This window comes from Bombina bombina, chromosome 9 (assembly GCF_027579735.1).
Source record: "Bombina bombina isolate aBomBom1 chromosome 9, aBomBom1.pri, whole genome shotgun sequence".
Lineage (NCBI taxonomy): Eukaryota > Metazoa > Chordata > Amphibia > Anura > Bombinatoridae > Bombina > Bombina bombina.
Window position 1 is genome coordinate 187,199,710 of NC_069507.1, and position 21,838 is coordinate 187,221,547.

Below are 21,838 nucleotides of genomic sequence, written 5' to 3' on the forward strand. Positions count from 1 at the left end.
TAAAAGGGCATTCAGCTCTGCTCTTTTACCGCCCTTTAAATCCCTAATCTAAAAAACAAAACAAAAAATTAAAAAAAAAAAAAAAGCCTAAGTCTAACCCCCAGACAGGTACTCACGGTTCCTAAAGTCCGGCGGTGAAGTCTTCTTCCAAACGGCGACCTCTTCTATCTTCATCCAGGACCATGGAACTGAAGACCGGTGACCGCGGAGCTGAAGAACTGCAACCGAGGAACTGAAGACCGGCGACCGAGGAACTGAAGACCGGTGACCGCAGACCCAAGGAGCGTGGAGGATCCTTTTTGTACGATCACCGCCGTACAGTGAATATTGAATGCAAGTTGCGCGTTTAAATATGGCATACCTTGCATTCCTATTGGCTGATTTGATTCTTCAAATTCAAATCAGCCAATAGGATGAGAGCTACTGAAATCCAATTGGCGGATTAGGGGTTAATAGTTTAAAATAGATACTTTGCAATATGGGGGTTGGCGGATTAGCGGTTAATACATTAGTTATTGTGGTGGGGGGTTGCGGTTGAGAGGTAGATATTTCGCATGCGTTAGGTGTTTGATTTTACTTTAACAGCGAGCGACGGGGGAAATATATGCGCCGCACTTGTATGCGGTGACGTATATGCGATCAAGTGTAGTGTAAGTTCAGGTTACCATAGTAACCTATTAATGTTTTAGAAATCTGGCATCTGGTGGAAGCGTTAACACAACGCTAAGTTACACCTACACAAAAAGAGCGACCGCACGCAAAGCGGAACGTTTTTCAATGGAAACCTGGTACTAAAATGGAGCTGTAAATTACTTTTAGCTGTCGGCCGCTTCGGTAGCTTACGGCTCCATTTTTAATGGCTCAACGGAAACAAGCCCTTAGCTGTCTGCATTGTGTAGTGTTTGCTAACTGCAGGCTGTGGATCACTAATAACCTGTGTCACTGCTGGGGTACTCGCAAAATCTGGCCTTAGAGGGAACACTGCTCTGAAATAGTATTTTCTAGTATCTATTCCTACTTTATTTTTTTATTTTTTTAAATCCCTCTTCCCCTCATTATCTCTCTCTTTGCTCTGTGTAAAGCACTGAACATGTGAAAAAGGAACTACAAGATAGGGTTTGGGGTTGGGTTGCCACAGTAGTAAATTGCAGTATGTCCAGCACCCCTCTAGAACTGCTAATGCCTAAACCCAGTAGTACTGATACTAAAATAAACGCCTTCTATTAAAAAAAGGTATAAAATCTAGTGACTTTTGTAGAGAAATATATCACACAGTTCGGTGCTTATTTTTGTACAGCAATAACATAACCTGTATTTCTCTGTTTTATAGATATGTCTCAACCGTCAGTGCCAGAACATCAGCTCACTTGGCATTTATGACTGCGCAATTAAATGCCATGGACACGGAGTAAGTGTGACATACTGTTCTTGTTTGCTTTTGGCAGGATTTGGAGGTCTGAAGAACTGAAAGCTGCTGAATAATAATAATAATATTTGATTCTACACAGAGAACAGGGCCATGATCATTTAACAATTGCAGAAAAAAAACTATTATGACCACATTATTATCTGTAGAAAACCATTCCGGTGATAACAGGAAAAATTTGACACTTAAAATATGACCATTTGCAACTATTATAGAAAATTATAAAAATTCACATTACATTTTAAAGGGACACTAAACTGTTTTTTTTTTCATTGTAACATACTGTCCCAGTCTGGGGTATCATCCCACAATCAATACTTGCATCCCTCTCTTTATCCTCTGTCTATCTTCACAAGAATTCCTTTCTATTATTCAGCAGCGGCAATCAGAAGTTGTACCACCCACTGTAATGTAGGTTAGCAGAGTGCCCGCCTACTATATGGAAATGAGGCTAGTAAGTCTCTGCTCTCTGTTACAGTCCTCTGATGCATCACTCTTTGCCAGAGTTGCTAGCAAAACATTGTAACAGAGGGCAACAACTGAGCCTTTGAAAAGGACAGTAAACACCTTTCGATTTTAATATAAAGGTTGAGTCATGCATAGTGAAACAACTTCACAATATACTGTAATAGATTATTTTTCCTCCTTTTCATGTAATTTAGCTCTAAAAATTGTGGCTTTTCTAATGCTCAGAACTGAAAAATCACACTACAGCCTTATCAAAGCTAACCCTGCTACAAATCTTTCCCTTACTGCATTTAACAGATAAGAACTGCAAAACAATACACTTTATACATGCATAATGATCATGCTAAGCCTTGTTAGCTGCGGACTCAAGCCAAGTTTGGCTCCTCAAAATGAGGCAAGAGGTGGTAGGAGTCTTGCTATTGAAAAAAATTGCAACAAACAAGTGTTTATTTGTTTTTAAAAAATTTAGACTTTGCAGATATTTTATTCTATTACAAAATAACAGAAGTGTATTGTAATTACAAATTGTTTACTGTCCCTTTAAAAAACATTTTGCAATTTTTTAGAAACAGTAAACTATTTTTGGTACTAAATTATAGTGGCCTCTTATGGTCTGAAACACACATATATGGGCTACAATTATCAAGCAGCAGTTGTTGCTTTGGAGGCCCATCATTTCAGGATTCGCCTGAAAAAAAAACTTTCATGATTCTAATAGGGCAAGTAATTTTAAACAACTTTCCAATTTACTTTTATCACCAATTTTGCTTTGTTCTCTTGGTATTCTTAGTTGAAAGCTATACTTAGGAGGTTCATATGCTAATTTCTTAAACCTTGAAGGCCGCCTCTAATCTAAATGCATTTTGATAGTTTTTCAACACTAGAGGGCATTAGTTCACGTGTTTCATATAGATAACATTAAGCTCATGCACGTGAATTTACCATGGAGACAGCTCTGATTGGCTAAAATGCAAGTCTGTCAAAAGAACTGAAATAAGGGGGCAGTCTGCTGAGGCTTAGATACAAGGTAATTACAGAGGTAAAATGTGTATAATTACATGTGTTGGTTATGCAAAACTGGGGAATTGGTAATTAAGGGATTATCTATCTTTTAAAACAGCAAAAATTCTGGTGTTGACTGTCCCTTTAAGAAACAGCGGTCATAAGACCTATGGCCTAAAAGGTAGCAGATTGAAATCATCCTGATCTAATACGATTGGCTGCCAATGAGCAGGGGGCAGCATTGCACAAGCATTTCTGGGGAAATGCATGTGCAATGTAATATGCGGAGAGCGTATGCTGTCTGTCCACAGCGATGTCCAACAAACATGATTAGCTACGCAGACTGCAATGTGTGGTTCCCTTATTAACTGTTTCACTGCTGGGCCACTCACAAAACTGGCCTTAGAGGGAACACTGGCAACAAGTTGGAATTAAATTGTCACAGGATTGTGATTTCATAGCAAACTCCAATGTGTGATTTTTTATTGAAAGTAATTGAAAGGGCAATTTTCTGAGAGTTATTGTTTTGGGTTTTGTTCTTTTGTTTTTTAGCACCCAGATTTGTTTGGGACAGGTAGTACACAACTAATACTGTAGTATTTCTTTCAAGTTACATTTTCACAGCTATTCAACATTTGTATTTGTTTTTACCAAGGTTTGCAACAATAAAAATAACTGTCACTGTGAAGCAGAATGGGCACCTCCGTACTGTGATAAACCAGGCTTTGGAGGAAGTGTGGACAGTGGGCCAGTGAGACAGTCTGGTAAGTGATTTATAGAGTTATCCTATTCGCGATGAATTCTAAAACTGGGTCATCTTTTCAAATAGTTTTTTTATTTTAAAGAGCCACTAAAGTAAAAAATAAAGTTTTTGAGGCTCCAGCTCCTACTGAGCATGTGCAAAAGTGCACAGTATATACATATATGCATTTTGTGATTGGCTGATGGCAGTCACATGACACAGTGGGGAGGGAAAATTGGATTAACTTTGAAATTTACCATAAAATATTCTACTGCTTATTTCAAATTCAAATTAAGTTACATTGCCTTGTTTTTATTGTGTATTTGTCAGTTATTCAAATCTACTTTAATTAATGGTCATTTAACTATAAAATTGCAATAATTGAATAAAATATCATTTGATGTGGACCAGGTTCATTATTGCTCAACTGAAAAATATGGTATCTTTTAAATTCATAAACAAAAGAAACCATTGAAAAATCACTTGCAGTGTTCACTATATTTCAGGAGTAAAATCAAAAATAATCACTTGCAATTAATTAGTATAAAGATTTAAGAACTAAACAGCTTGTAAATACAATACATTTCTATAGTCTTATTTTAGAATAACAAATCAGCCAAGTCTAAACATTTTGTAAAACAAATGATTATTTTTAATATGTATTTGTAAAGCTAGCTTACAGTCTACAGGTTGACATTGACATAAGGATTGGGGTAATTTGGACTGTAGTTGCAGTAGTGAGTCAAGGCAGTTCAAGATTTATTTTGGTTATAATGAATGGGGAGGATGTATAGAGAGAGTAAAGCAAAGGACCCAAGACAGAGCCTTCTCGTACTCCTACTGAGAGAGGCAAAGAATCAAAGGATAGGCTGTTAAAGAGAAATGTAAATGACCGGTTTGAGAGACTAGGAGAGGGCTGTGTCTCAGACGCCAAAAGAATATGTAATAGGAGAGGATGGTCATCTGTGTCAAAAGCAACAGATAGAACCAGAATTAGTAAGGATTACTGTCATTTTTGCTGATAGCAGGTAATTTGTTACTTTACTAAAATCAGTTTCTGTAATGATTCAGATAGGACATGCTGCTTTAAACAACTTTCAAATTTAGTTTTTATCATCAAATTTGCTTTGTTCTCATGGTATTCTTTGTTGAAAGCTAAACCTAGGTAGGCTCATATGCTAATATCTAATCCCTTGAAGGCCACCTCATATCACAGTGACAGTTTTTCACAGTTAGAAAGTGCTAGATCATGTGTGCCATATTGATAGCATTGTGCTAACCTCTGTGGACTTATTTGAGTCAGCACTGATTGGCTAAAATGCAAGTCTATCAAAAGAACTGAGATAAAGGGGCAGTCTGCAGAGGCTTAGATACAAGGTAATCACAGAGGTAAAAAGTATATTAATATAACACTGCTGGTTATGCAAAACTTTGGAATGAGTAATAAATTGATTATCTATCTTTTTAAAGAATAAACATTTTCAAGCAGACTGTCCCTTTAAGGCAAAACCTTAAACCGTAAACAGTTACGAGAAATTTAGTTAGGAAATTATAGACTAAGTAGTCTTAAAGCCCGTTCACACGGGCCATTTTTTGCAGTACAGTGGTCCCACCCCTTGCTCTTTCTCCCCCCTCCCTCTTTTGCTATCTCTCCCCCTCTCTTTTGCTCTCTCTCCCCCCTCTCTTTTGCGCTCTCTCCCTCTATCTTTTGCACTCTCTCTCGCTCCACCTCTCTTTTGCTCTCTCTCCCCTCTTTTTTGCTCTCTCTCTCCCCCTCTCTTTTGCTCTCTCTCCCCCCCCTCTCTTTTGCTCTCTCTCTCCCCCTTCTCTTTTGCTCTCTCTCCCCCCCTCTCTTTTGCTCTCTCTCCCCCCTCTCTTTTGCTCTCTTTCTCCCCCTCTCTATTGTGCTCTCTCTCTCTCCCCCTCTCTATTGTGCTCTCTCTCTCCCCCCTCTCTTTTGCGCTCTCTATCTCCCCTCTCTTTTGCGCTCTCTATCTCCCCTCTCTTTTGCTCTGTCTCCCTTACCCTCTCTTTTGCGCTCTCTCCCTCCCCATCTCTTTTGGGCTCTCTCCCTCCCCTCTCTTTTGCACTCTCCCCCTCTCTTTTTGCGCTCTCTCTCTCCCCTCCTCCCTTTTGCGCTCTCTCCCCTCTCTTTTGCTCTTTCCCCTCTCTTTTGCTCTCTCTCTCTTCCCCTCTCTTTTGCTCTTCCCCTCTCTTTTGCTCTTCCCCTCTCTTTTGCTCTCTCCCCTCTTTTGCTCTCTTTCCCAAATCGTTTGCTCTCTCTCCCCTCTCTTTTGTTCTTTCCCTTCTCTTTTGCTATCTCTCTCCCCTCTCTTTTGCTCTCTCTCCTCTCTCTTTTGTTCTTTCCCCTCTCTTTTGCTCTCTCTCTCCCCTCTCTTTTGCTCTCTCTCCCCTCTCTTTTGCTCTCTCTCCCCCTCTCTTTTGCTCTCTCTCCCCCCTCTCTTTTGTTCTCTCTCCCCCCTATCTTTTGTGTACTCTCTCTCCCCCTCTTTTGCTCTCTCGTTCCCCCCTCTCTTTTGCTCGCTCTCTCCCCTCTCTTTTGCTCTCTCTCTCCCCCTCTCATTTTTTCTCCCCTTCTCTTTTGCTATCTCTCTCTCCCCTCTCTTTTGCTCTCTTTCTCTCCCCTTTCTTTTGTTCTTTCCCCTCTCTTTCGCTCTCTCTCCCCTCTCTTTTGCTCTTTCCCCTCTCTTTTGCTCATTCCCCTCTCTTTTTCTCTCTCCCTTTCTCTTTCTCTCTCTCCCCCCTCTCTTTTGATCTCTCTCTCTTGTGCACGCATGGCCGCACCCCTGTCATACCCAGCCCTTTCTGCTCCCACCCGGCCACGCCCACTCCCGCCCACCGTTGTAACGCCAGACAGCAGATCAGCTAGACTCTAAGGCCAGGTGTGTTTGTCCTTGCGCTGTCTCTACTGCGCATGACAGCTTCGGACAAACACACTTGGCCTTTTATATTATGAGATTGTTCCAATAATTTGGAGGCAAAGGGAGATAAGGAGACTGGCTGATAGTTAGAAGTGGCGGTGGAGTCAAGTGAGATGTTTAAGAATTGCTTGAATGTATCTGGTAATATGCCAGTGGGGAGAGACTGGTTAAAAGATGGGTTAGAGTAGGGGTTAAATTTTGCTTGATGCAATTTTTTTTCAATAGCCAACTCCACTTGCCTTATAAGAGCCAATCTGGGCTTGAGTCTGCAGACAATAAAGCTAGCCACGGTCATTATTTTAGTGTAAAGGACATTGTTTTGCAGTTTTCATTTGCTAAAGCCAATTAGGGACTGATATGTAGCAAAGTCAGCCTTTTAAAGTCTACAGAGGGCATTTTCATCTCAGATAATTAGGAAATTCACAATTTTCAGAGCTAAATTACATGAAAAGAGGGCAAAATTAATAATAAAAGTATATAGCAAAGTTGTTTTACTATTCATAGCTAATCATTTTATATATACTGTATATATATATATATATATATATATATATATATATATATATATATATATATATAAATCTCAAGGTGTTTACTGTCCCTTTAATTTTTTTTCTTGTTACATTGTATTTTGTATTTAATCTCCGTAATGTTTCTGTTATAATTATAGCTTTCTAAATGTGTTTTCTCTCCTGCAGTATTAAGAAAATAAATCTACATTATAAAGTCAATAAAAAACACATTTTTATTGCAAACTTTATTCCACTTAAAGATATGCAAAGGTTGTTCCCTTTATATCTTGGATTTATATTTGATTTGCAAATGCAATAGGTAGGAAAATGAATTTAAACAATTGCAATTATTTGTGCAGCCTTTCATATATAAAATATATCTTGCAGTGTAAGAAGGCGTGTCTAGCGTTTTTTGGTTTTTTTGCAGGTTAGAGTAAAATGCACAGTTTGCTAAATTTATAGACGGCTGTGAGGTTGACAGTTTCCCCTAGTTGTAAAGGTCAGATTATGTTTGAAATTCATTGAGCGTTAGTTGATTTGTCTTTTCCAGCATTTCTTTAGTGGGCACTCCAGTCATTATATTCTATAATTGCACAACATGACCCAATGCATGTGGAAAAAATAATAACAATTACAATAATAATTGACAGTAAAATATCCTCATGTGGGTGCTGGGGTATTTTAGAGAAGTAGGTGGGAATTATTTACCTGCACTTAGGCCCCCATGTTCTAAAGGTCAAGCGAAAAAGCTTCTCAACTCGAGAAGTTGTCCGCTCGCCTTCACTACATACAGGCAGCGGACGAACAAGATCAGCTGCCAGTATGCATCATTACACACTCAAGTGAGCGTGTAAAATTCACCCCTTCTCTCTCGTGGCCAATCCCATTAGAGAAGGGAATGTCAATCACCGAGACGGAGCAAGCACTCTGTGATTTCTCTTCGCCACTTCAGAGGTGGTGTAGAGTGTAAGGTCTAATTAGAGATGTGCATTCGGGCAGAGGTCTAATTAGAGATATACAAATTAGAGATGTGCATTCGGGCAGCGGTCTAATTAGAGATATACAAATTAGAGATGTGCATTCGGGAAAATAAGTCTGAGTTTTGCTGATTTGTTGAGTTATTTGATATACAAACAGACAAATACATTATTGGAACGGACAAAAAACAAACTATTGCTTTATGAAATTGATTTGTTCATGTTGTTTGGCACCAAAAAAGGTGCAGGAATGAGGGGAAGGAGTTAAATTGTTTGGTTAATAAGCTCATTTGTTTTTAATGATGTACAGGGGTCTTACCAATCATTTGTCCATCGTCCCCTGTCCAATCCTAGATAGTATTACTAATTACTGATGTTAGGGACAGACGGACAGGCACTAAATGCTGGATTTTAGTCATTCAGGAGTTAAATGTTCTTTTAACATTGAAAAATAGGTTATTTTAATTGTTTACTATTAAATCAAAATACTATTTTAATTGTTGTAATCCTATAATGTATGATTTTTGTTTATATTAATTGTCTATATTAGCTGCTCCCATTGGAAATAACGGTAATGAATCTGAATCCAATATTAGTTCAAACCTAATGCCTGCATGGATGAAATAAATCTTTCTGATGAAGCAAATTTTTTCCCTGTGCACGTCTTTATGAATTGCACAATTTTCATGTTGAGATGTTGTGGCAAGTATTTTCCACAAGATATTAGCTTCACGGACGGGTTTTATTGAATCTAGGCCTATTTCTCTCTCACAGTTTAGTACAAGAAAGGTATTTCAAATCTGACGTGGTTGGTTCAAATAAACTATTTTATTGATGTTTATATCTGTTTATAGCGTTTTGAAAATATGGACAGTTTAATTTTTTTTAAATTTATCAATAAAAAAATATAGCACCTTGTATAAATGAAATGATACAAATCTCAATAATATTAATTTTATTTCCAGGTTTTAACCCTAAAAAATAAAGAAATGTCTGGAGTTGAATGTTGTTTTAGCATTATAATGTCATTTAATAAATGAGGCAATAAAAGCATTTTATTCTGGAAGTGATGGTAAATCCAAGCATTTAAAAAAAACAATAGCCGTGCTATCATACAGAACACTGTCAAATGACTAGCATGGCTATTGGTTTAGAGATAGAAACATCACCTCATTGAAAAAAAGAGCACTGTGCAGTGGGCGGCCGGATCTGCTGAGTTTAGCGAGGAGGCAACTGCACAGAAGGGGTAAGTTTAGAACCCTTTTTAACAAACTGATCACTGAAGGTTCTGTTTATTTTTAGTAATGGTAAATTCTAATGTTTTTCAAACGCTTGGATTTAGCATCACTTTAAATGACTGTTGTTTTGAACACTGTTGTACTGAACAGATATCTATTCAGTATATCTTCATACAGCAACTTCAAAAGCTTTGACCCAAATTATAATCAGTTATTTCTAAGTATCATGTTGAGTTTTGCTCTAGGAATTTTTTCTAACGATTTACTGTCTCTTGTTTTCAGATCACAGAAGTTTAATCACAGGAATAATAGTCACTATTATCTGCATTCTGGTCGCTGCTTTTACAATTTACCTCAAAAGAAAAGTTCTGTTCCAATTGCTTTTTACTAGTAAGAAGACAACTAAAGAAAAAATAAGGTAATTGATGGTGTAAGAGCTTTTGTTTTCATATTCATTTTTCATAATCATTTTTTTCTACAAATATTTTAAAGGAGTTCTTTGAAAACTAGCTTTTTTAATTTAGATAATTTAAAGTGTATGTCAAAAAATAGATAGTTGAATGGACTATTTTATTTTATTTTTAAATAAAGTCCCTCCTTTTATTATGTGTTAATGTATGTTTTATTTCCTTCAAAAGGGTAAATCACATTTGCACTCCGAAAACACCCCCATGCTGCAGTAACTGAAGCATACCCATGTATGCCTACTTCTTATGTATTCACCCACTGAATCCCCTATTCTCTCTGTAAGGCTCTGGGGCCGCTCACATCCTGGTGCCCTCCCACCAGTCACTAAGCACCCAGTAATGGCTACCCCAGGGACCTCCCACAGACAGATGAAGAACTCTAGTCAGCAATGAGGGTGATGGAGAAAATGTTATAGGTGTGTGTGTATATATATATGTATGTATATATATATATATATATATATATATATATATATATATATATATATATATATATATATATACACACACACACACACTATTATTCAAAAGTTTGGGGTCACTTAGATATTTCCATGTTTTCAGAAGAAAAGCTATTTATTTTGTCCATTAAAATAACATCAAACTGAACAGAAATAAATTGTAGACATTGTTAATGTTGTAAATGACACACAGAGGCACATTATCAGCAGCCAGTGTTCCAATGGAACGTTGTGTTTGCTTATCCAAGTTTATCATTTAAAGTCTAATTAACCATTAGAAAACCCTTTTGCAATTATGTTAGAAATGCTGAAAACTGTTGTGCTGATTAAAGAAGCAGGGAAACTGGCCTTCATTTGACTAGTTGAGCATCTGGAGCATCAGCAATTGTGGGTTTAATTACAGACAGAAATAAAAAAAAAATCTTCTGAAACTCATCAGTCTATTCTTGTTCTGAGAAAAAAAGGCTATTCCCTGCAAGAGATTGCCAAGAAACTGAAGATCTCTTACAACACTATGTTCACAGAACAGCACAAACTGGCTCTAACAAGAGTAGAAAAAGGAGTGGGAAGACTCCTGTGCAGAACTGAGCAAGAGGACAAATACACTAGAGTGTCTAGTTTGAGAAACAGATGCCTCACAGGTCTCCAACTGGCAGATTCATTAAATAGTACCCGCAAAACACCCGTCTCAACATCGACAGTGAAGTGTCAGGTCCGGGATGCTGACCTTCTAGGCAGGGTTGCAAAGAAAAAGACATATCTCAAACTGGCCAATAAAAAGAAAAGATTAGGATGGGCAAAAGAACAGAGACCCTAGACAGAGGAAGATTGGAAAAAAGTGTTATGGACAGACGAGTCTAAGTTTGAGGTGTTCGGATCACAAAGAAGAACATTTGTGAGATGCAGACCAAATGAAAAGATGCTTGAGAAGTGCTTGATGTCATTTGTCAAGCATGGTGGAGGCAACGTGATGGTCTAGGGGTGCTTTGGTGGTTGTAAAGTGGGAGATTTCTATAGGGTAAAAGGAACCTGGAAGAAGGAAGGGTATCACTCCATTTTGCAACACCATGCCATACCTTGTGGATGGCACTTGATTGGAGTTAATTTCCTCCTACAACAGGACAATGAGCAAAAGCACAGCTCCACATTATGCAAGGGAAGAAGTAGTCAGCTGGCATTCTGTCTTTAATGGAGTGGCCTCACAGTCACTAGACCTCCACTCTATTGAGCTGTTGTGGGAGTAGCTTGACCATATGGTACATAAGAAGTGCCCATCAAGCCAATTCAAATTGTGGGAGTTGTTGGTCACTATTTAAAAGTCCATAATTTTATCATAAAATTGTTCTACAATGATTTTCTATAAATTGGAATGTTTCTTATTATTATTATTATGGGTAATTCTTAGTTGTTTTACAGTGATATGAAAGAAAATTCCATATGGAGAATAATAATAACTCCAGATAAAAAAAAAAATGATTTTAAAAGTTAAAGCAGTTCCAAAAAGCAAATATTTAAAAAGAAAAACTTGGAAATGTCCAAAAAGGGACGTAAAACCCCAATTTTTTTATTTTATGATTAAGACAGAGCATACAATTTCAAGCAATGTTAATTTACTTCTGTTATCAAATTTGCTTCATTCTACATAGTAACATAGTAGATGAGGTTGAAAAAAGACAGAAGTCCATCAAGTTCAACCTATACAAATCTAATATATTAACAAAAAGCTCCAGTTGAGTTTAAATTAATCCCACTAAAAGGTGACCCATTTAATACAAGCAATCATATCCATGAATTTTGTTTCTAGCCAGAAATGTATCTAACCCATTTTTAAATGTATCTAGGATATTGGCATTCACTACCTCCTTTGGTAATGAGTTCCACAATTTTATTGCTCTTACAGTGAAAAAAAAACTTTCTGTTGCAGGAGATTCAATCTCCATTCCTCCAACCTTAAATTGTGACCTCTTGTCACTAACAATTTTCTTGGAATAAACAGAGCTTCTGCCATTTCTGTATATGGGCCTTAAATATATTTATATAAAGTAATTATGTCACCTCTCAGGCGCCTTTTTTCTAGAGAAAACAGACCCAGTTTGGCTAGCCTATCCCCATGGCTTAATTTCTCCATTCCCCTTATTAGCTTTGTGGCCCTTCTCTGAACTTTTTCAAGTTCTGCAATATATTTTTTTGCGATTGGTCCCCAGAACTGCACTCCATACTCAAGATGAGACCTTACCAGGGATTTATATAGTGACAGAATTATGCTTTCCTCCCTTGAATCAATGCCTCTTTTAATACATGCTAGTATCTTATTAGCCTTTGAAGCCGCTGCCCTGCATTGTGCACCCATCTTTAGCTTGTTATCTATAACTTCTCCCAAATCCATTTCCTCCTCTGTTTGGCTAAGTCTTGTCCCATTTAAATAATACATTGCCTGCTTATTTTTACTTCCGAAATGTAGAACCTTGCATTTTCCCATATTAAATCTAATTTTCCATTTACCTGCCCATATTTCTAATTTTTGCAGATCCCTTTGTAGTTCATCCTGCTATGACCTAATGACCTTACTTAATTTAGTATCATCCGCAAAAATAGAGATGTCGCTATTTAATAAAAATCTTAAAAAGAACAGGGCCCAGTACTGATCCCTGGGGGACTCCACTGATTACCTTTGTCCAATCTGAGTATGATCCATTCACTACTTCTCGTTGCTCCCTATCTTTTATCCAGTTGTTTATTCATGAGCTAACATTTTCAGCTATTCCCAGTCCCTTAATTTTGTGCATTAATCTCTCATGTGGCACTGTATCAAACACCTTTGCAAAATCTAACAGCTAGATTTAGAGTTTGGTGTTAGCCGTCAAAACCAGCGTTAGAGGCTCCTAACGCTGGTTTTGGGCTACCGCTGGGATTTAGAGTCTTGTAGGTAAGGGTCTAACGCTCACTTTGCAGCCACGACTTTTCCATACCGCAGATCCCCCTATGCCATTTGCGTATCCTATCTTTTCAATGGGATCTTTCTAACGCCGGTATTTAGAGTCTTGGCTGAAGTGAGCGTTAGAAATCTAACGACAAAACTCAAGCCGCAGAAAAAGTCAGGAGTTAAGAGCTTTATGGGCTAACGCCGGTTCATAAAGCTCTTAACTACTGTGCTCTAAAGTACACTAACACCCATAAACTACCTATGTACCCTTAAACCGAGGCCCCCCTACATCGCCACCACTCTAATAAATTTTTTAACCCCTAATCTGCCGACCACACACCGCCGCAACCTACGTTATCCCTATGTACCCCTAATCTGCTGCCCCTAACACCGCCGACCCCTATATTATATTTATTAACCCCTAATCTGCCGCCACCAACGTCGCTGCTACCTTACCTACAATTATTAACCCCTAATCTGCTGACCGGACCTCACAGCTACTATAATAAATGTATTAACCCCTAATCGGCCTCACTAACCCTATAATAAATAGTATTAACCCCTAATCTGCCCTCCCTAACATCGCCGACACCTAACTTCAAGTATTAACCCCTAATCTGCTGACCGGACCTCACCGCTACTATAATAAATGTATTAACCCCTAAAGCTAAGTCTAACCCTAACACTAACACCCCCCTAAATTAAATATAATTTAAATCTAACAAAATAAATTAACTCTTATTAAATAAATTATTCCTATTTAAAGCTAAATACTTACCTGTAAAATAAACCCTAATATAGCTACAATATAAATTATAATTATATTGTAGCTATTTTAGGATTTATATTTATTTTACAGGAAACTTTGTATTTATTTTAACCAGATAAAATAGCTATTAAATAGTTAAGAACTATTTAATAGCTACCTAGTTAAAATAATTACAAAATGACCTGTAAAATAAATCCTAACCTAAGTTACAATTAAATCTAACACTACACTATCAATAAATTAATTACATGAAATACCTACAAATAAATACAATTAAATAAACTAACTAAAGTACAAAAAATAAAAAAAGCTAAGTTACACAAAATAAAAAAATTAATTACAAACATAATAAAAGTATTACAACAATTTTAAGCTAATTACACCTACTCTAAGCCCCCTAATAAAATAACAAAGCCCCCCAAAATAAAAAAATGCCCTACCCTATTCTAAAATTAAAATAGAAAAGCTCTTTTACCTTACCAGCCCTTAAAAGGGCCTTTTGCGGGGCATGCCCCAAAGAATTCAGCTCTTTTGCCTGTAAAAATAAACACAATTCAACCCCCCAACATTACAACCCACCACCCACATACCCCTAATCTAACCCAAACCCCCCTTAAATAAACCTAACACTAAGCCCCTGAAGATCTTTCTACCTTATCTTCACCACACCGGGTATCACCGATCAGTCCAGGCTCCGAAATCTTTATCCAAGCTGAAGTCTTCTATCAAGCGGCGAGAAGAAGTCCAGAAGAGGCTCCAAAGTCTTCATCCTATCCGGGCAGAAGAGGAGATCCGGACCGGCAACCATCTTCATCCAAGCGGCATCTTCTATCTTCATCCGATGACGAGCGGCTCCATCTTGAAGACCTCCGGTGCGGATCCATCCTCTTCTTCCGACGTCCTAAATCCGAATGAAGGTTCCTTTAAATGACGTCATCCAAGATGGCGTCCCTCGAATTCCGATTGGCTGTATATATTTGTAGGTATTTCATGTAATTAATTTATTGATAGTGCAGTGTTAGATTTAATTGTAGGTATTTTATTTAATTAATTTATTGATAGTATAGTGTTAGGTTTAATTGTAACTTAGGTTAGGATTTATTTTACAGGTAATTTTGTAATTATTTTAACTAGGTAGCTATTAAATAGTTCTTAACTATTTAATAGCTATTGTACCTGGTTAAAATAAATACAAAGTTGCCTGTAAAATAAATATAAATCCTAAAATAGATACAATATTATTATAATTTATATTGTAGCTATATTAGGGTTTATTTTACAGGTAAGTATTTAGCTTTAAATAGGAATAATTTATTTAATAAGAGTTAATTTATTTCGTTAGATTTAAATTATATTTAACTTAGGGGGGTGTTAGTGTTAGGGTTAGACTTAGCTTTAGGGGTTAATACATTTATTAGAGTAGCGGTGAGGTCCGGTCGGCAGATTAGGGGTTAATACTTGAAGTTAGGTGTCAGTGATGTTAGGGAGGGCAGATTAGGGGTTAATACTATTTATTATAGGGTTAGTGAGGCGGATTAGGGGTTAATACATTTATTATAGTAGCGGTGAGGTCCGGTCGGCAGATTAGGGGTTAATTATTGTAGGTAGCTGGCGGCGACGTTGTGGGGGGCAGATTAGGGGTTAATAAATATAATATAGGGGTCGGCGGTGTTAGGGGCAGCAGATTAGGGGTACATAGGTATAATGTAGGTTGCGGCGGTGTACGGCGTGGCAGATTAGGGGTTAAAAAAATATGCAGGGGTCAGCGATAGCGGGGGCGGCAGATTAGGGGTTAATAAGTGTAAGGTTAGGGGTGTTTAGACTCGGGGTACATGTTAGAGTGTTAGGTGCAGACTTAGAAACTGTTTCCCCATAGGAAACAATGGGGCTGCGTTAAGAGCTGAACGCTGCTTTTTTGCAGGTGTTAGGTTTTTTTTTCAGCTCAAACTGCCCCATTGTTTTCTATGGGGGAATCGTGCACAAGCACGTTTTTGAAGCTGGCCGCGTCTGTAAGCACCGCTGGTATTGAGAGTTGCAATGGAGGTAAATATGCTATACGCTCCCTTTTTGGAGCCTAACGCAGCCCTTCTGTGAACTCTAAATACCAGCGCTATTTAAAAGGTGCGGGGGGGAATATCCAGCGTTAGCTTCGCGGGTCGTTACCGACAAAACTCTAAATCTAGCCGTAAGTATATCACATCAACTGATTCCCCTTATCTATATTTTTACTTACTTCCTCATAGAATCTAATTATATTAGTTTGACATGATCTATTTCTCATAAAACCATGCTGATTTGAACTCATAATCTTGTTCACACATCAATATAATCTTTTATAATCCCTTCAAATATCTTCCCCACTATTAATGTCAGACTAACTGGTCTATAGCTTCCTGGATCATCCCTGCTTCCCTTTTTTAAGAGTGGCACCACATCAGCTTTACGCCAATCCTGGGGTACCATGCCTGAGGATAATGAGTCTTTTAAAATAAAGAGTAATGGTTTGTCTATAACAGTGCTAAGTTCCCGTAACACCCTTGGGTGTATTCCATCTGGGCCTGGAGTTTTATTTACCTTAATATTATCCAATTTGTTCCTGATATCCTCTAGACATAACCCAGTTAATGGTATGGGCTGACATGTTCTATTTTGTTCCAAAGTATCTCCATTGGTTCCTCTTAGTATTATTTATTGATGGAGCAGCAATGCATTACCGGGAGCTAGCTGAAAACATGACAAGATCATATATGTGCAACAACCAATTAGAAGCTGCTCCTAAAGCTGCCTAGTTATGATTTTCAATAAAGGATACCAAGATAATAAAGCAAATTAGATAACAGAAATTAATTGGAAAGTTGTTTAAAAATCACATGTGCTATCTGAATAATGAAAGTTTAATTTTGACCTTATTGTCCCTTTATAGGTACAGTGATAGTATTTCTCTTGTTAAGTGTATCCAGTCCACGGATCATCCATTACTTATGGGATATATTCTCCTTCCCAACAGGAAGCTGCAAGAGTCCACCCACAGCAAAGCTGCTATATAGCTCCTCCCCTAACTGCCATTACCAGTCATTCTCTTGCAAGTCTCAACATAGATAGGAGGTCGTGAGAGTCTGTGGTTTTTTATACTTAGTTTATTTCTTCAATCAAAAGTTTGTTATTTTTAAATGGCACCGGAGTGTGCTGTTTATCTCAGGCAGTATTTGGAAGAAGAATCTGCCTGCGTTTTTTCTATGATCTTAGCAGACGTAACTAAGATCCAGTTGCTGTTCTCACACATTCTGAGGAGTAAGGTACTTCAGAGGGGGAATGGCGTGCAGGTTTTCCTGCAAATAAGGTATGTGCAGTAAAATATTTTTCTAAGGAATGGAATTGACTAAGAAAATACTGCTGATACCGAAGTAATGTAAGTACAGCCTTTAAATGCAGTGAAAGCGACTGGTACCAGGCTGATTGATAGAGATATATGCTAAGGTATGTGCAGTAATATATTTTTCTAAGGAATGGAATTGACTAAGAAAATACTGCTGATACCGAAGTAATGTAAGTAAAGCCTTAAATGCAGTGATAGCGACTGGATCAGGCTTATTAATAGACATACATACTCTTATAAGAATGTGTTTTAAAACGTTTGCTGGCATGTTTAATCGTTTTTTAACATATGTTTGGTGATAAAACTTATTGGGGCCTAATTTTTCCACATGGCTGGCTTAAATTTTGCATAGAAACAGTTATAGGGAAGGTAATCCACAGCTCAGCTGTGGCAGTTTTGTTGTGTCTGTTTAAAAAAATGTCGTGTTTTTTTTTTTTTTTATCTGTTTTTTGCATTAAGGGGTTAATCATCCATTTGCAAGTGGGTGCAATGCTCTGTTAACTTATTACATGTACTGTAAAAATTTCGTTTGATTTACTGCCTTTTTTCACTGTTTTTCAAATTTTGACAAAATTTGTTTCTCTTAAAGGCACAGTAACGTTTGTTATATTTGCTTGTTAACTTGATTTAAAGTGTTTTCCAAGCTTACTAGTCTCTTTATTAGTTCTAACATGTCTAACATAGAGGAGGCTCTGTGTTTATTATGTTTAAAGCCATGGTGGAACCCCATTTTAGAATGTGTACCAGATGTACTGATTTCATGTTAAACAATAAAGATCATTTTTTGTATTTAAAAACATTATCCCCAGAGGATTCTGTCGAGGGGAAGTTATGCCGACTAACTCTCCCCACGTGTCAGACCCTTTGACTCCCGCTTTAGGGACTCACGCTCAAATGGCGCCAAGTACATCAAGGGCACCCATAGCGTTTATTTTACCAGAGGATTCTGTCGAGGGGGAAGTTATGCCGACTAACTCTCCCCACGTGTCAGACCCTTTGACTCCCGCTCCAGGGACTCACGCTCAAATGGCGCCAAGTATATCAATGGCGCCCATAGCGTTTATTTTACAAGACATGGCAAAGGTTGTGTATAATACACTGGCAGCAGTATTAGTCAGACTACCTGAAATTAAAGGAAAGCAAAACAGCTCTGGGGGTAGATACAGAGCATACAGACGCTTTAAGAACCATGTCTGATACTACCTCACAATATGCTTAGTCTGTGGGTGATATTTGTGACTCAGGGAAGATGATTTAACCTGATTCTGATATTTCTACATTTAAAATTTATGCTTGAGAACCTCCACTTGTTGCTCAGGGAGGCTTTAGCTGCTCTGAATGAATGTGTACAATCGCAGTGCCAGAGAAATTGTGTAGACTGGATAAATAATATGCAGTGCCGGTGTGTACTTATGTTTTTCCAATACCTAAAGAGGTTTACTAAAATTTTTCATAAGGAATGGGATAGACCAGGTGTGCCGTTCTCTTCCCCTCCTATTTTTTAGAAGAATGTTTTCTAATAGTTGCCACCACACGGGACTTATGGCAGACAGTTCCTAAGGTGGAGAGAAGAGTTTCTACTCTAGCTAAGCGTACCACTACCTCTGGCGAGGACTGTTGTGCTTTTTTAGATCCAATGGATAAAAAATGTTTATTCAACAAGGTTTTATCCTGCAGCCCCTTGCACGCATTGCTCCTGTCACTGCTGCTGCGGCATTCTGGTTTGAGTCTCTTGATGAGGCTTTACAGGCTCCATTGGATGAATATATTTGAGAAGCTTAGAGCACTTAAGCTAGCCAATTCCTTTGTTTTCTGATGCCTTTGTTCCTTTGACTAGACTAACGGCTAAGAATTCTGTTTTTACTATACTGGCGCGCAGAGCGCTATGGCTTATATCATGGTCAGCTGTCGTGACTTTATTAATAAGCTACTTAACTTCCCTTCAAGGGGCAGACCCTATTCAGGCCTAGTTTGAAGGAGATTATTACTTATATCACTGGAGGAAAAGATCATGCCCTTCCTCAGGACAGGTCCAAATCAAGGGACAAAAAAGGCCTAATTTTCGTGCCTTTCGAAAATTCAAGGCAGGTGTGGCATCAACTTCCTCTAAGGCAGACAACCGGACCTGGAACAAAGATAAGCAGGTCAAGGAGCCTGCTGCTGCCTCTAAAACAGCATGAGGAACGGACCCCTATCTGGTAACGGATCCTATAGGGGGCAGACTTCATTCTTCGCCCAGGCGTGGGCAAGAGATGCCCAGGATCCCTGGGCATTGGAAATTATACCCCAGAGATATCTTCTGGATTTCAAAGCTTTCCCCCAAAAAAAAGGGGAGTTTTTGCCTTTCACATTTATCTGCAAACCAGATAAAGAAAGAGACATTCTTGCATTGTGTACGTGACCCATTCAGTTCCAATAGAGGAACAGGGACACAGTTTTCCTCAAATCGGTTTGTGGTTCCCAAGGAAAGGAAACCTTCAGACCTATTTTGGATCTAAAAGATCTTAAACAAATTCTTTAGAATTCTATCATTTAAGATGGAAACTATTCGTACCATCTTAACTATGATCCAGGAGAGTCAATAGAGGACTACAATGGATTTGAAGGATGCTTATCCTCACATTACGATGCATAAAGATCACCATCAGTTTTTCAGGTTTGCCTTTCTAGACAGGCATTACCAGTTTGTAGCTCTTTCCTTTAGGTTAACTACAGCCCCTAGAATCTTTATGGAGGTTCTGGGGTCACTTTGGCGGTCCTTAGGCCGCGGGGCATAGAAGTGGCCCCTTATTTAGACAACATCCTGATACAGGCGTCAAACATCCAAGTTGCCAAGTCTCATACGGACGTAGTACTGGCATTTCTGAGATCGCATGGGTGGAAAGTGAACAAGGAAAGAGTTCTCTATCCCCAATATCAAGGGTTTCCCTCCTAGGGATTCTGATAGATTTTGTAGAAATTAAAATTTACCTGACGGAGTCCAGGTTGTCAAAGTTTCTAAATTTCTGCCGTGTTCTTCATTCCATCCGCGCCCTTTGGTGGCTCAGTACATGAATGTAATCGGCTTAATGGTAGCGGCAAGGGACATAGTACCGTTTGCACGCCTACATTTCAGACCACTGCAACTATGCATGCTCAGCCAGAGGAACGGGGATTACACAGATTTGTTCTCCTGTTAAATCCGGACCAAGAAACCAGAGATTCTCTTCTCTGGTGACTATCTCGGGTCCATCTGTCCAAGGGTATGACCTTCCGCAGGTCAGATGGGACAATTGTTACAACAGATGCCAGCCTTTTAGGTTGGGATACAGTCTGGAACTCCCTGAAGGCTGAGGGATAGTGGACTCAGGAGGAGACCCTCCTTCTAATGAATATTCTGGAACTGGGAGCGATATTCCATGCTTTTCAGACTTGGCCTCAGTTAGCAACTCTGAGGTACATCATATTTCAGTCGGACAATATCACGACTGTGGCTTACATCAACCATCAAGGGGGAACAGAAGTTCCCTAGCAATGTTAGAAGTCTTAAAATAATTCACTGGACAGAGACTCACTCTTGTCTAAAAGCTATCCCTATCCCAGGTGTTGAGAACTGGGAGGCAGATTTTCTAAATCGTCAGACTTTTCATCCGGGGGAGTGGGAATTCCCTCCGGAGGGGTTTGCACAAGATCAAGCAGGAGAGTGCTTTGGTGCTTTTGACAGCGCCTGCGTGGCCACGCAGGACCTGGTATGCAGATCTGGTGGTCATGTCATCCTTTCCACCACGGTCTCTGCTTCTGAGACAGGACCCTCTACCTCAGGGTCTTTTCAACCATCTAAATATAACTAATCTGAGATGGACTGCCTGGAGACAGAACGCTTGATGTTATCAAAGCATGGCTTCTCCGAGTCAGTAATTGATACCTTAATACAGGCATAAAAGCCTGTCTCTAGGAAAATTTAACATAAGATATGGTGTAAATATCTTATTGTTATGAATCCAAAGGTTACTCATGGAGTAATGTCTGGATTCCCAGGATATTATCTTTTCTCCAAGATGATTTTGAGAAAAGGGTTGTCAGCTAGTTCTTTAAAAGGACAGATTTCTACTCTGTCTATTCTTTTGCACAAGCGTCTGGCAGGTATTCTAGACGTTCAGGCATTTGGTCAGGCTTTGGTTAGAACCAAGCCTGTGGTTAAAAATGTTGCTCCGCCATGGAGCTTAAAGCTGGTTCTTAAGGTTCTTCAAGGAGTTCCATTTGAACCTTTTCATTCCATAGATATCAAACTTCTATCTTGGAAAGTTCCTTTTTGGTAGCTATTTCCTCGGCTCATAGAGTCTCCGAGTTATCTGCGTTGCGATGTGATTCTCCTTATCTGGTTCTCCGTACGGATAAGGTAGTCCTGTGTACCAACCTGGGTTTTTACCTAAGGTGGTATCTAACAAGAATATCACTCAAGAGATTGTTTTTCCATTCTTGTATCCTAATCCTTCTTCAAAGAAGGAACGTCTATTACACAATTTGGACGTGGTTCGTGTTTTAAAGTTTTACTT

General features: G+C 38.6%; 1 protein-coding gene across 1 annotated transcript in view; it reads left to right on the forward strand.

The window, feature by feature from the left end:
• Window positions 1-21,838, forward strand: part of ADAM12 (ADAM metallopeptidase domain 12) — a 510,388-nt gene that overhangs the window by 431,736 nt on the left and 56,814 nt on the right. The window contains exons 14-16 of the mRNA XM_053692967.1: window positions 1,331-1,408; window positions 3,552-3,660; window positions 9,590-9,725. Of these exons, the coding sequence (XP_053548942.1) occupies window positions 1,331-1,408; window positions 3,552-3,660; window positions 9,590-9,725 (323 nt within the window). The remainder of the gene's footprint in view (window positions 1-1,330; window positions 1,409-3,551; window positions 3,661-9,589; window positions 9,726-21,838) is intronic.